This window comes from Rhincodon typus, chromosome 4 (genome assembly GCF_021869965.1).
Source record: "Rhincodon typus isolate 14 chromosome 4, sRhiTyp1.1, whole genome shotgun sequence".
Lineage (NCBI taxonomy): Eukaryota > Metazoa > Chordata > Chondrichthyes > Orectolobiformes > Rhincodontidae > Rhincodon > Rhincodon typus.
In genome coordinates, this window is record NC_063335.1 from 74,529,938 (window position 1) to 74,544,598 (window position 14,661).

General features: G+C 40.5%; 1 protein-coding gene across 1 annotated transcript; it reads left to right on the forward strand.

Annotated features, from left to right (window-relative positions):
• The first annotated feature begins 7,629 nt into the window (after positions 1–7,629).
• adcyap1b (adenylate cyclase activating polypeptide 1b) lies at positions 7,630–13,575 on the forward strand. The gene is made up of 6 exons (XM_020528825.2): positions 7,630–7,736; positions 7,971–8,078; positions 10,408–10,512; positions 10,960–11,067; positions 11,489–11,620; positions 13,189–13,575. The coding sequence occupies exons 2-6, from the start codon at positions 7,978–7,980 to the stop codon at positions 13,250–13,252; spliced, it is 510 nt and encodes a 169-aa protein (XP_020384414.2). The 5' UTR covers positions 7,630–7,736; positions 7,971–7,977; the 3' UTR covers positions 13,253–13,575.
• Positions 13,576–14,661: the final 1,086 nt, after the last annotated feature.

Here is a 14,661-nt window from a genome sequence, read left to right on the forward strand (position 1 = left end):
GCACCAGAGTTTTGTACAGCTGCAACATGACCTCATGGCTCCGAAACTCAATCCCTCTACCAATAAAACCTAACATACTGTACACCTTCTTAACAACGCTATCAACCTGGGTGGCAACTTTCAGTGATCTATGCACATGGACACCGAGATCTTTCTGCTCATCCACACTACCAAGAATCTTACCATTAGCCCAGTACTCTGTATGCCTGTTACTCCTTCCAAAGTGAATCACCTCACACTTTTCCACATTAAACTCCATTTGCCACCTCTCAGCCCAGCTCTGCAGCTTATCTATGTCCCTCTGTAACCTACAACATCCTTCTGCACTATCCACAACTCCACCGACTTTGGTGTCATCTGCAAATTTACTAACCCATCCTTCTACGCCCTCATCCAGGTCATTTATAAAAATGACAAACAGCAGTGGCCCCAAAACAGATCCTTGAGGTACACCACATCTTGGATATCACCACATTATTGTCAATGCTCCTTATATGCTTAACAATATTGAACTTATTTGCCTGGTTTATTTTGTTACTCATTATTAGATCTATCAATAACAAATCCTAACAATAACTTTTCCTCTTGTGAACAGCATTTGGCTGAATATGGCACCGATCTCCAGTAACATTGAAGTTAACGCCAAGGAAGATATGAAGCACAGAAAGACTCTTTAGTGACCTTGATACTCCAGTTGCAGTACTGCTTGATGCATTGTCACAGATCACCAAGCTTAGTTTCCCAGTACTGTTAATTCTACCACCAAAAAGGTCAACAGCAATAATATAATAAGAATACTGTCATGATTATATACAGACTATTATCATTGATTAACTTTGGTTTGAGAGAAATCCAATTAAAAATGAGCTGGAATCCTTGAATGTCCACCAAAACCAACTGACCTGAAACTAGTCAAAAGGACAACAATTTACAAAGAAATTTCTAAGTAGCACAACTGCGCCTCACAAGCAGAAAAGTTATTCAAGGAATAATTACCCAGACATTAAATGTCTGTTATCTGGAATATGTATGGTCCACAATGAGACCTGGGGTCAAAACTTTTTGACTGCTAGTATTGCTGGAATAAAGATTTGCATCTGAAATTCATTTGGAACCTCACTATCTAAATCAAAGGAACACAGGGGAACTCTGATAAAAGTCCATCAACACTCATTCCAAAATCAATTGTCTCCATTCTGTGCCAACAGTAAATTTTGACACATCAAAAGCCTCTCCTGTAAGAACCCTTGGTTGTAAGCTGGGATTTCTGCTTCAGAGATGAGACTTCTGGAAACACGGCCTAACATAATAGGAAACTACATAATACCAGTATCTGGTTTCTGGTTCTGAAAAGGTGTGATCAGCCCTGAGAGAAAACTTAGAGTGATCTGAGAACTTTTAATAATTGCAACATTTGCTACAATTGATTGTATCAAAAAATACAAACTGCTAATCATAATCTGCTGCATATTAAAATCTTATGCTTCCAAGTAAACAAAAGGACTGCAAACCATATTTTTAACCTTACTTTGTATTACGCAAGATTTCCTCAGTAGCTGTGTGAGTGTATATATGTGGGCCCAAGTCACTGCATAAGGGCTGTATGCCTGATGTTATATTTCTGTTATTTTCCTTGTGTTTAACAGTTAATAACTTTGTTCTTCCTTTGATTCAAGAAAGTCTTGATGAATGGCTTCTTATTGCTTACAGCAAAAATAGTTTAATACATTGTTTAACTGGAGTGAGGTATAGCCTCTTGGAAATAGAACAGACTTCTTGTGAGCAACTGAGGAGGTTGAACAAAGGGAAACTGATGCACCCTTTCTCACCTGGTTGTAACATAGTAAAACTTCTGAAGTTTCTTTCCAAGTAACTAAACCATCAAAATGCCTTCACTGACATTGGGTCAAGATGCTGGAAATTCCAACCTAACATTACCATGGGAACATCGTCAAAGTGAGGACTCCAGTGACGCAAAGTTGAAGGTTCACCCCTTCCACAGCAACTTGAGGAATTGAATGAAATGTGATTTATTGAGTATTGTCCAGACCACATGGAGAAATAAAGTAGAACATCCTAATTTGTCTTAGAGTTCTTATTTTCTTGTTTAGTTTGATGCTTCATCATTAAAGGACAGTCATGCTAGGTAAAACCAAACTTCAAAGGCCAACTGTAATTCCTACAAGGACTGTGACTGAGGATACCGAACTAGATCCAGTGCTCACAGATTTTAAACTTCTTCATGGAGGTTCCTTTGGGCTTAAAAATGGAAAGAAGGGCGCAGTTATTTGGAATCTGGGAAATGTGGCCAACTAAAGGAAAGATATAGGTACAGTGTAAACAGCTGACCTTGGCAGTGAGTGCTACACTACCAGACCTGTATGGCACTCAATGTCAGAAATAGTTGAATCCCACACCAACTCCACCATCACACTTTGATGACCATCACAGCATAAGAAAGAACCTTAACATTTATTGTGTGCTAAACACTATCTACAACTTATCACAAATGTTCATGAAATACCTTCAAAAACTTTTCCCTCCTAATACTTTATCTTACATTATGGAAACAATCAAACCCCTACATGATGTTTTTGTTTCTTTATTACATAATTCCAATTAAATGAATGCTTACTACAACTTGTCTTACATTTCATATTATGAGAAGTAGAGAATTTTTCCATTAAGTATTTTCTTTTTAACCAAGGGTGTGGTATCTCATTGTCTCTGGCCTTTTACTACAAATAAAGATGAAGCCCTGGAACTTGGGTAAGACTGTTAGAAGATTAGAAATCAGGAAATAAGCAGAAAGATACCATTTGGTAGCTGGTAATGTAAAAATAGTCTTACCTTTCTTTGACTCCCTTCAATGTACAGATATCTGTCTTCATAGTACATTGTTAATAGTCATACCTGCAACATTGTTGCAATCATTTGCATGTAATATTCGCCTCTCATTTTTTAAACACGTCCTTTTTGTATGTAACAGTAATAAGAAAGGCCATAGCAGCAGAAAGAACTTGACCTGCCTGATGATCTTCTGTATGCATTGCTATTCATTGTCTTTGCCCCAAGCACCAGCCTTATGACACCTACCTGGAGAAATAGTTAATAAATGTTAATGAATTGCACAGGTTGCTTGGAGAAGCTGGAAGTAAAAATGAAGACACACTCACTGTTCTTACCCAAAAGGCCTTGGGTCCAAATATACAAGGTATTCTATATGTAAAAGAACGTTGAGCATCAGAGATATGTACAAGTTTAGAAGACGGTCGCCAAGAAATTGAATTTCCACCCAACACAGATCAGTAAAGTTCTGAAAAAGAGTCATCGCGGACTTGAAATGTTATTCCTGTTTTTCTCGCTCTCCTGAGATGCTGCCAGACCTACTGTGTTTCTCCAGCATTCTCTATATTTGTTTCAGGTCAGTAAGGTGATTGGTTTGTGTCACTTTATCTCAACCTTCACACTTGAGTCTGATCATTTCCTTGTTGACTCAACCATCCTTTCTGGCTTTCAGTTACCCTAATCTTCTTGTGTGTAGTGATGAATAATGTGCTTACATAGACTGTTATTGTGACAAGAGCTGAACTAACAGTCCCAAAACCACCCTTCATCAAGTACTTCATCATACCAGGAAAGGGTCAAGAATATTTACAGCATCTATTTCAGGATTATAACTATAATATATGGGTCTATCTACAGAACATGGAATGCCTTATTATTGAAGAAGGCAGGTCACCATCACCTACTCAAGGGAAAGTATGGACAGGTAATAAATATTGGCCCAGCCGCAATACCCAAATCCCACAAGAAAATAATAAAACAATCTGACTAATATTAAAGCCTTTGTCCTTGATACAAAAGTTGGTGCCAAACTAGCTTTAGAAATTATTGCAGTTCACCACGGAATTTGTAAATTTAAACTTTGTTTTGAAAGATTATGGAAACAAAAGCCTTGGGGTGAGATTCATCTTGGGTGGTAAAGCAAACTGAGTGATCAGCAGCTCATGGCCATGGAAGGCTATGTAGCTGTAAACTGTTGTGTTGATTCATGATGATCCATTGAATGGTGTGCTACTGATGATAAGTGAAGGGCAAATCATTGCGGTATAAAACCCCAACTGGAAATAATCTTCCATCCTTACACAATTCATGACTGGTTGCTCACCAGTCGTATTAGCTCTTAATTTCATTCTGGAGTATCTCAGTTTGCCGCAAAAATAAATGAATCTCTATCAAAGAGCACAAAGACCCTAATCAGTCGGATCATTCAGACTCGGGCATTGAATGAGGGCATGACAAAAACAAAGCCAGCCCATTCAACCCTGCAAAGTCACGTTCACTAACATATGGAAACTACAGCCAAAGGTGAGATATGTCACACACAGTAGTCAACCCGTTGTACATAGTCCTGCCCACAGAACCACCACTTCATTACATTTGATGGCATTACAATTGTCTTGTTCCCCATCATCAACATCCAGGGAGTCACCATTTATTCAAACAGCAATTGAAACTACAATTTTCTGGATAAACAAAATATGGGAACAAATGACTGCAGATGCTGGAATCTGCACTGAAAACAACAAATGCTGGGAGTCACAGCGGGTCAGACAGCATCCATGGAGAAAGGAAGCTAACGTTTCGAGTCTAGATGAAATGTTAGCTTGCTCTCTGTCTCTATGGATGCTGTCTGACCCGCTGTGATCTCCAGCATTGTTATCTTCTGGATAAACATTTTGGTTACCAAGACAGATTGCAGTCTAGATATAATGTGCAGAGTAGTTCAGTTCCTTATACCCCAAATGCTTTACTTTAAGGCATTTGCCCCCTGTTTGAATGTGCAGCTGCAACAGCAATCAAGAAGCTCAATACCATGTAAGGGCAAGTAGTCTCTGTGATTGGCATACCAACCCAATTTGAACAACCCCCCCACCCCTCACACCCCCACCATCACCAGTCTAAGTAGGTAATGCTACAAAATGCACTGCACCAATTTAAGTTGATTTCTGCACGGAGACTGCCACATTGGTGACCTCAAAACTGAGGCAGACAACAGGCAGCCCGGAACTCCCTCCCTAACATCATTACAGGACACTATCGCCCCAGGGAAAGCAACAGTTCACTGAAGGCGGCCCAGTACTAGTTGCTCATGGCAATTGGAGATGGACAATAAACGTAGCCTTGCCAGCAGAGGAATGAATAATAAAGAAAAACCGCTGCTGCTGGAAACAAAAAGAAGTAAAACGCGCACAGCGCACATGTCATCGTTCTTTAGAAAGGAAGATTCTTCTCACCAAAATATCAAACAAAGAACGATCCAGTCAATAAAATCACATAAGAGGTTCTGTAAAGTTGAACAATATAAGCAAAATAAGATGATGTATTGCACTGTAACTAGAAATGATTCTTACTGGAGACAAGTTGCGCTCTGTTATTTCAGTAAGAATGACTAATCTACTGTCAGTACAAACTACATCATGCTGAAAATACACGAGGCGATTCATAGAATTCTTCTTTGGACACACGGGGGAGCTCTGATCACGTCTTTTCATTTTCGAGCACCCGGCATGTGGGGGTGGGACCACTGTAGCAAATTTAAAACTAATCACCTCGTAATTGCTTCAGGGCTGTGTACAGGAAATGCTAAATGATCATCCGTTGCCCCTCAAGACGCTGACAACGTACAGTAAATGTACAAAAGGATTTATGAGAATCCAGACGTGCAATTTGTGACTAAATCGTGCTAATGTTGTATTTTATAGATCGGCGCGGATATACACTGGGTTACATTACAGTGAACAGAAAAGCACATGCTCGGCTTTTTAACGTGATTTTTGGTTGAAAAAGAGCAAACGAATGTGCAGGTTATAATTACCTATCGGGGCCAATGTGGGCGTCATGTACCACTTATGGAGCGAGTATACAAAACACTTTAGGTCTACACTTTAGCTCATTTATTATACTATTATATTGATCTAAAAAAAACTTGAAGAAATGTGAACACCTGTGCCTGGTTTCACAGTCATGTTGCCATTACTTTTTGTTCTTCCTCTATGCATCAGCGACATGAGTTCAGTTGATACAAAGAAACAAGCTGAATGCCATCGCCTACCTCAGATTCTTATAAATGCAAGGTCAAATCACTAAAAGCACGTTTTATTTCTAAAGTGGTTTTACTGGCGATCTGAAATAAATTAAAAAGCTGCCTATGGTTGAGGAACTAACACTGCAGCCGTGAGAGGCCGTTTTCAGAGAACTCTCCCGCAATGTACTCTGTGGGAAAAATCAGCTTGGAAAAATAAAGAACAGCACGTGTAATCCTCCTGGTGATATGCACTTAGTCTGGAGGAATCTGGATCCGGAGTGCTGCTTTCATGTAATTCTGTCCTTCCCATTGACAGGCAAGACTTTTAGATTTGCAGAAATCCTGTGGAAATGGGGTTTCAGGGCTTTGAATAACTAACCCTGCTTAACGCTCTCAGCGCAAAAGGCAGAAACAAGGTTTATGAAATCGCTGGGACTTCCTATTCAAATAAGAATTGTTGCAGTTCCGTAACGTTGGTCCACAAAGCTTCAAATACAGTTGTTGAAAAGATTAGAAGAAAGTTTTAAAGGTGGGCTTGCAAATGTTCATTATTAAACATTTGGGCACATGAAAGGTTGTCATCTTTGACCTAAAGTTTTTAGGATATCATCAAATATCATCGTCCTTCAAGAGGGACGGCATGCCACTATTTATGCCTTTGGATAGCACCGAGATGCGTGCTCATAACTATACTGAAACGAGTTAGGCGCTAAACGCTAGCTAACATTTGGCGTGCACTAACGAACAAAACGGGTCTTACAGAAAGGAAAATGGTGAACTGCAATTAGGTCTTTTGCCTAAGGTTTGAAATGTTGGATTCACAGAGATTTCGGGAATTACAGTCGGACTATGTTGGCATTGTTTGCCGTTTTTACCCTTGGTTGCTGTATCACCGTGACATCTTCAATAGATTTCAACGGTGTCATCGCGGACAACCCGAGCATCCCGGTCAGGCAACTCATCGATAGTGATCAGTTCATGCACTTCGCATTTCGAAAACTTTTAACTTTTTCCCCCCTAACAAATTCCAGTTGAACTCTGTAATGCTTTTCGCTTGCACCAAACGCTCTATTATCTGTTCCCTTTACTTAGTTAGACACTGTTGAGTTATTGTCTTTGTTGATCCGGGAATGCTAAAAAAAAGTGGTGGTTTGAGAAACCCTGGCACAATAAGCAGCACAATCGAATGTTTAATTTGGTCTTAGCGTTGATGAGTGAGCTCTGACTTTGGCCAGATAAACGATGAGAAAGAAAGATGTTATATTCCGGGAGGAATATCGCAAGCTGATGACGTCTGTTGGTGATACATGGTCTTAACGTGACTTGCACCGACTCTGTAAAGAAGGCAAGCAGTCTGATTCATGAATAAAAATCCGAGCGCAACTGTACAACAAACAATAGTTCATAAAAAAAGCGAAGATGTAGACAAATGTTTACAAAGACATCTGTTGCTATGTGTATTTCAAACAGTGTTTGCAAAGATTTCTGATAATTGCATATATATATAATAGCGCGGAACGGTGAAAGGTTGAACGGCACTAGCATCTCAGCGACGACTCAGTGAATTGCCGTGAGCAAGAATTTGATCAGATTCAGAACTAAACCTGGACCAGATCGTGCACAACATTCAACCAACCTGCAAAAGGTAAGTGACAGTCAGCAAAGTTAGCGTTTGTATTATCTGGCTGCTGGGCGCTTCTGTTTTTACCACGGGCTAGAAGATCGAGAGACAAGCTGTATTTGTTTTGTAATGGTATCTAATTTTCCAACTTTTCATTTCCCTAATGCCTAATTGAGGTGCTCCTCCTGTTCATTCATTGAGTGAATTAAACGTGCATTTTGCTTTTTAGTTTTAAACTTTCCCAAATTCACTTCACAGATTAAGAATGTCTAACAAAGCGACGCTAGCATTTATGGTTGTGTATGGGATCATAATGCATTGCAGTGTCTACGGTTCACCGACTGGAGAGAAATACTCCCAATTTAGGTAGGTGTTTGGCATTCTGTCATTCGCTGGAACTGACTTTTCTTTGCACGCCTTTCTGATTTGGATCTTTTCTTTGTTACTTCGCTTTGTTTGTTTCGCACTGTGTTTGCCTGCGGTCTTTGCCTTGCTCCTCTAGGTTGAAGTGACTGCTTCTAGTGGCTTGGTCAGTCATCCATGTGAACACTTTTGACTTGTTGAACAGCGAGTGATCGGAGCTCGATCCCGGGCGCCCCGCTCCGGCGATACGGCTCGATTCTGATCTCCCCCAGTCTGGCGCAGCGTGGGATTTAGGAAGGAATGTAGGGGAAAGCGAGAGACAGAGCGAGAGAGGGAGAGGGAGACTGATACTCCTAATGAGAAGGACAGAGAGCTTTGATGCATGGGAGCAGGGAAACGAAGCAGAAACAAAATAGAAAGAAGGGAGGAGGAAACATGGACAAAGTGCAGGGAGATGCAGAAGATCAAGTCAGGAGCAGAAAGCCACCTTGGCTTCTTATTATTTCGAAAACAATGTGTGAGGAAATCGAAGCAAAACCCTGGCAGCTGGTAAGTATGTTTTTTTTTTGCCTTTCCACCCCCACCTCCAGACAACGTATTCTATAGCGGTTTGTAATTCGTCTCCGTGTGGTGACAGAGACTAATGCCAACCTATCAGTCAAGTCACAAGAAGGGATCGGTTCTCGGATGCTATGGAAGGGGCTTGTTTATTTAGGGGGGTGAAGCCTAGAGCAGGCGTGGCGTTTTTTCGCTGTGATTAATGAGAGATAAAAGAGAGAACATTTAGCACTGCTATCAGAGAGAGAATACAATTTTCTCTCATGGCTACAGGAAGTGGAGTTATGTGGACGCCTGCTTGTTGGGACGGAGTTGAGAGCTTGGTTAAAAAAAATGATTGTTATAGACGGAGCCTAATGGAAGTCCCCGGAGACTCGGTGTAGAGCGCGTCAATTACTGTCATGGGGCGAGTAGGAGGAGGAAGGGGAGACTATGGTAAATGATGCATAAGATCACGAGCGGATAACAAGAGGCAGACTTTACAAAACTAGGTTTGATACCAGCTCAGTCCTGGCCGAATCTTTTTATTTTAAAAAGACAACTGTTCAAGCTCCCGTGTTTTTGTTCTGAAGGTTTGGAGGTAAATGTACTTCTTTTAAAGTAATGTTGCAATTATTTTAGTGATCTTTGTAATCTGTAAGAATGTAGATTATAGGCTGTTGCCTCTTTGGGAGTACAGAGAAGTTGCATTTGCAGAATAACGGTAAATGACAACACGTTTGGTGCGTTGGCTCAGAAGAATACTTTAGTAAATCCTTCCAGAGCGGTTTGCATATTCCAGGAAACGGGGAGGGATTGTGGTAACTCATTCCGAAGGCTAAACAGTTGTTCTAGTAATCATCCGGGAATTTAACATAATATCGACATTGTGGCTACAGGGATGCACATTTAATGGCTAAAATGTCTAACAGTGTGCTTTCATCTGGTGGATGATTGTGCAGATTGTGAAGGTAACGAGGATGATGGAAATGTTTGATGTTTGACCTACTGCATTCTGCATTGTGAGCAGTTGTGGCCAGAGCATTACCAAAGCATTGTCATTTGGTACTGTGTAATTTCACTCCTACAAGGTGATGTTGTCCCTAACACCAGAGATAATCCATCATTTGACCAGCAAACTTCCAGGGTTAGTTGCTTGAACTGAATGTGGCAGTGAGGGGGTTGTCAGTGGTGAGAACGATCACTGACAGTGTGAAGTTGTTTATTTATTTTCTGAACATTCTTTCCACAGGGTAAATATGAAGAACCATATTGATTTGACAGAGCTCTTTGTTAACCGGCTAAAGTGTTGAAAGCAGCCCCCTCCCCCATAAAACACTCGGTGTTACTCCCGGTTGGAGGGGAGGGAGGAGGGCAAGTCAACATTTTGAACTTTAATTTCAGCTCATCAGAGAAGCCGCCCAACGGCTTGGTACATGGTCAATTATTCAGGAACCATGTACATCACGAACTCCCGTGAGACTAGGGCAATAGTGTACAATCCCAGAAAGATTCCTGTAGCGTCCGGGGATTTCCATTAGCAGGGCTATGAATTACTTATAGCAATGAAGAGAGTCAAAACAAGTTGAACATCAATCGCGAATTAGCTCACGTCTGGCGTAGGTCTCCATCGATGTCTAATCTCAATACTAAACAGAGCTCATCTCGGGCTATGGGAACGAAGTAAATCACAAGCTGAGAACAAAAGGGGAACAAACAGAGCAGCCGCTTCGGTCTTAGTTCATCATTTTATCAACTGGTGCGGACAGAATTTAATCTTTTCTATCGTCCCCAGGGTTGAAGATGAAGCGTATGATGAAGAGGGAAACTCACTATCGGATCTGACTTACCAAACTGATCGAAATGGCACCCGAATTCCTTCATCGGTCATTGATGATAGGTGACTTTTCTATTCTGTTGCTAAAGTAACGCGCAGCCCTTGCCGGTTCTGACAGTGTTATATTGGAGCTATGTGTCGAATCTTTTGTATAGTTACTTCTCAAATGTTCTCTTTATAAGCGGGAGACTTTTTAATCCTCCTGAATTATTGAAGAACCTCTGAACGAGTAAGGCACAACAGGATAGCACAAACCGTGGGGTTCTTTAAAACAGTGTAAATTTATGTTAATCAATTCAGTAATTACGATGCTACACCCGATGTCAAGAAGCAATATCGAGTAATTCAAAAATCTGCAATATCTGTCAGTATTCAGTGAATAGAAAAGCAGGCTTTAAATGACATTATCAGTGAATCCTAAATCTTATTTTGAACAAATAATTTATTGGAGGCCTGGTGGCAATCGGGGATCACTGATGATTTCTTTTACATGGTCTTTGTGTATCTCAGAACAGAAAGGCACGCTGTGGCGATATTTAATAAACTCCTAAGGGCATGGTTGGCACAGAAAAGAATAAGAGAATTCGTTCAATTTCTCATCTTTACAAAGCGCGATGGGTAAGTTTTACGTAGTTGTTCATAAATATCTCAATGTTTCTGTAAAGCAACTGGATTGTATCACGGACTTTATTTTGGTTCTGTCGTCACATCCATCTCGTTGATTCCATCTCTTTAATAATTTCCGTCGCCTCTCTCTCCATTGTATCCTTCAATTTGGTAAAGCCGTATTGGACGGCCCGTGGGGAGTGGGACTGTTTACATTAGTTCAAGGACATTACTGTTCATGAATGTAACATGCCTTGTGTGTTTTGTAAACTGCTCAAAGTTAGCGGCGCCTTTAACAATTAAGTAAATATGAAGGATTTCAAGAAATTAGGGGCTGGCGTCAGTTTAGTGGAGGTGACGTTTTAATCTAGAAGGAGTTGTACATATGTTTGCCAAACGGTCTTGGAGTCTTGATTCTATTTTTCATTTGCAGTGGCAGCAGTGTTGAGAAGGATACAGAGCCCCTGTCAAAGCGACATTCCGATGGCATCTTTACCGACAGCTACAGCCGTTACAGGAAACAGATGGCTGTCAAGAAATACCTGGCAGCCGTCCTGGGGAAAAGGTATAAACAAAGGGTTAAAAATAAAGGACGCCGAGTATTCTATTTGTAGCGATGAGTGAGCACCCACCCTACGTATACAGCCCTATCCAAGATTCGTTTCAAACGACTGAATAATCATCGCTCCACTGTTATTTAAACATGTATTTATGTATGAAGTAAAGCCATTAAAAACGAATATTTTGATAAAAATATTGTTTTTTGTAAAACACTATAGGACGCACAGGTCTACTTTGTGGACGATTCATTTTTGGGTTAAATATTACAGAGCAATTCATATAAAGTGTGCACAAGAACAATATCAGTCTGAGTGGTTGGTTTTATATGAAACACATAACTATTATCGGTGTAGGTATGTTGGGATATTGTTTCTATTTGTGTGTACTGATTTCAAACTAAAATTAAAAGGCTAGTGTTTTTCATCCACAACAGCCCGGAAGATATTAATATTGTCCACATTATCGTCGACATAGGCATTGATGCTCTGCTTAGGCTGCTGGTAGGGGTTTATGATATTGGTTTGGGAGAATTGCTGCAGCAGATCTCCTTGTCGGTGAGTTCCAGTATAGGCCGCTTTCACAAAAGACAAAATGCAAGTAGAACAGCTTCTCGCCATTACAATCGACTTCAAACTCACATGCCTTGTCTGGTCAGCAGCTTTAAAACAGTAGCGTTCAGTCTGGCACCATGGTGCAGGTGTTGGGGGAGAAGACGGGTTACATGCTATGCCACGATGGATGGCTCTGTTAAATGCTGGTTCTGCCGTTTGCTAATGATTGCAGAGAGAGGAACATGCGAATCAGCAGTACGCGAGCGCAAGAACCACATCTTAACACCCACATCATGTACCGCAGACCAGTCCTAAAAAAAACAAAATGAATGGATTTGGTTTCTTAAAAGTCCCCAATCAATGGCATTGCAGTTGCAAGTGCCATGAACCGCCTCCAGGGGAAGCCATTAAGATTTCCTAGGCAGTCTGACACTGAGCTTTGGTGCAAGATTGTGGCATTGAATAATTTTTTTTTGAAAAAAGAGCTGCTTCCTTTAAAATGCTTAAACCTCTGTGATCTCGCAATAAGGCAGGGGAGTGATCACTTTTATTCGAATGTCATTGCAAACTAATAGTTGAATTGTTTTCTGACCGTGTTATGATATTAAAATCAGTGATGAAAAAGATAGGCTCTGGTTCCGCACAGTTGGAAGGTGAATGTTCAACGTAAAGACATTCCGAGGCGCGAGGTTTCATTTTAAAGTGACTAAAACAGGCATGTGAGTTTCTAAAGTTCAAACTATACCTTGGCAAAAGTCGAAACGGATTCACCTTTGTAGAAAGGAACATAGTGCATTACTCAAACTTCAATAACTCGTAAACGCCCTAGCCCTGGAAATCATTGATTACTGACAGAAAACACTGACGACGCGGTTTAATTTATCTGTAGAATTAAGAAAGAAAATTAACCTACCCAAGGCGTAAATTTTCAGGTATTTGGGGAAAATAGTCGTAGCTCATTGGCATTTAGATCTATGCCTGTCTGAAATCAATCTTATTTTAATTTTGCATTCTCCTCCAGGCAAATTGACCGAGGATGCAGCTTGCAGCTTTGGTGCCTTGATTCGTCATTTAAATCGACATGAATTACAGAGGGTTTCTTTTCTTGTTTTATTTTTTAAAAAGCGGCCCTACATTGCTGCAACACATCAGCTTACATTTGAGCCTTTTTACAGTTCGCGGATCTCGTGTGGTTTATCGTTGCAAGTTGTGAAGTCGGTGATTTGTGTATTGCGCTCAGTGTGACGTGAAGCCTTGTGCTCACATTCCTATCTATTCTAGACGTTCTCATCAAACGCTGTGTTTCGTTAATGTACGCGTGACCGAGAGAGCTTGTGTAAACCATAGGGACACCAGATGCCTTACTAAACTTTACAAACTACAGACATTTGATCGATCTTGATTAAACAGTAACAGAAACTGCAATTCTGGACATCTTTTCATTTGAGCAGTGGAGTAAATTAAGAAATCTAAACAAATTGAGGCACGTGGCTAGATCTACATCAGTCAGGAATTGATCGATAATGTCAATCCAAACACTTTGTAAAGTCTACATCAATACATTTTTATACACAAAATCTCGTATAATCTTTGCATGCGCTGCAAACAGATTTTGTCTTCTGCTAAAACAAACGCGTTTAAACTACATTGATTCTAATTCATACATATTCTGAGGGACCGAAATAAAAACATAAATATTTCAAACAAAAGTATAAATATTTCATGGTCGGCAGGGGATCATTACTACCGTACCGATGGGCACCCTGGTGTGTAAAGAAGTCATTCAGAAGTTAGACATCACGAAAATTACCTTCCACCTAACCAAATAGTCACATGTTACACAGCGAGTGACTCTATTAGATTATTGTGATTGGTTTCAAGTTAACCTGATTCCCATGTGCCAGCCCTCACCTTCAACTCTCGCTGTGAGTGACATGTGGGAATACTGTGGTAAGCAATAGGCACATGCGGTTACACAGCAGGGGACGGGAAGGCTTTGTTGGGTTTTACACTGACCGTTTCCACCTCCCACCCTCCTTTAACGCCGCCACAACCAGAGACCAAACACAGCAGCAGTCACCGTTTGTAAAGGTGCACCAATTGCCAAGACAGTTTAACCCAAGCTAAATGTTCCCCCAAACTTTTCCCGATCCAGGACAGCGATTGGGCTGGCCCATAGGTTTCTCTACATCTAATATATAATATCTGTTAAAACATTAAGATCTGTCTAAATTTTAATCGAATAAACTCTCACTCATTCAATAATACCCACTGGTGCCTATAGTCTCAACACTAACCAAAGTATGTGCAAGAAAAACGGTTTCGATCAATGCAACCCTTGTATTGCGATCCTTCAATCTAAGCTGCAAGATCAATCTTTTCCTCTGTAACATTCCATCATTACAATATTGAACATTAATTTCTTCTACTTGTTAATTGAGGCACAAGAAAGCGAGAAATGATTTTCACGGTATAAATAGGAAAGCAAGTGCTT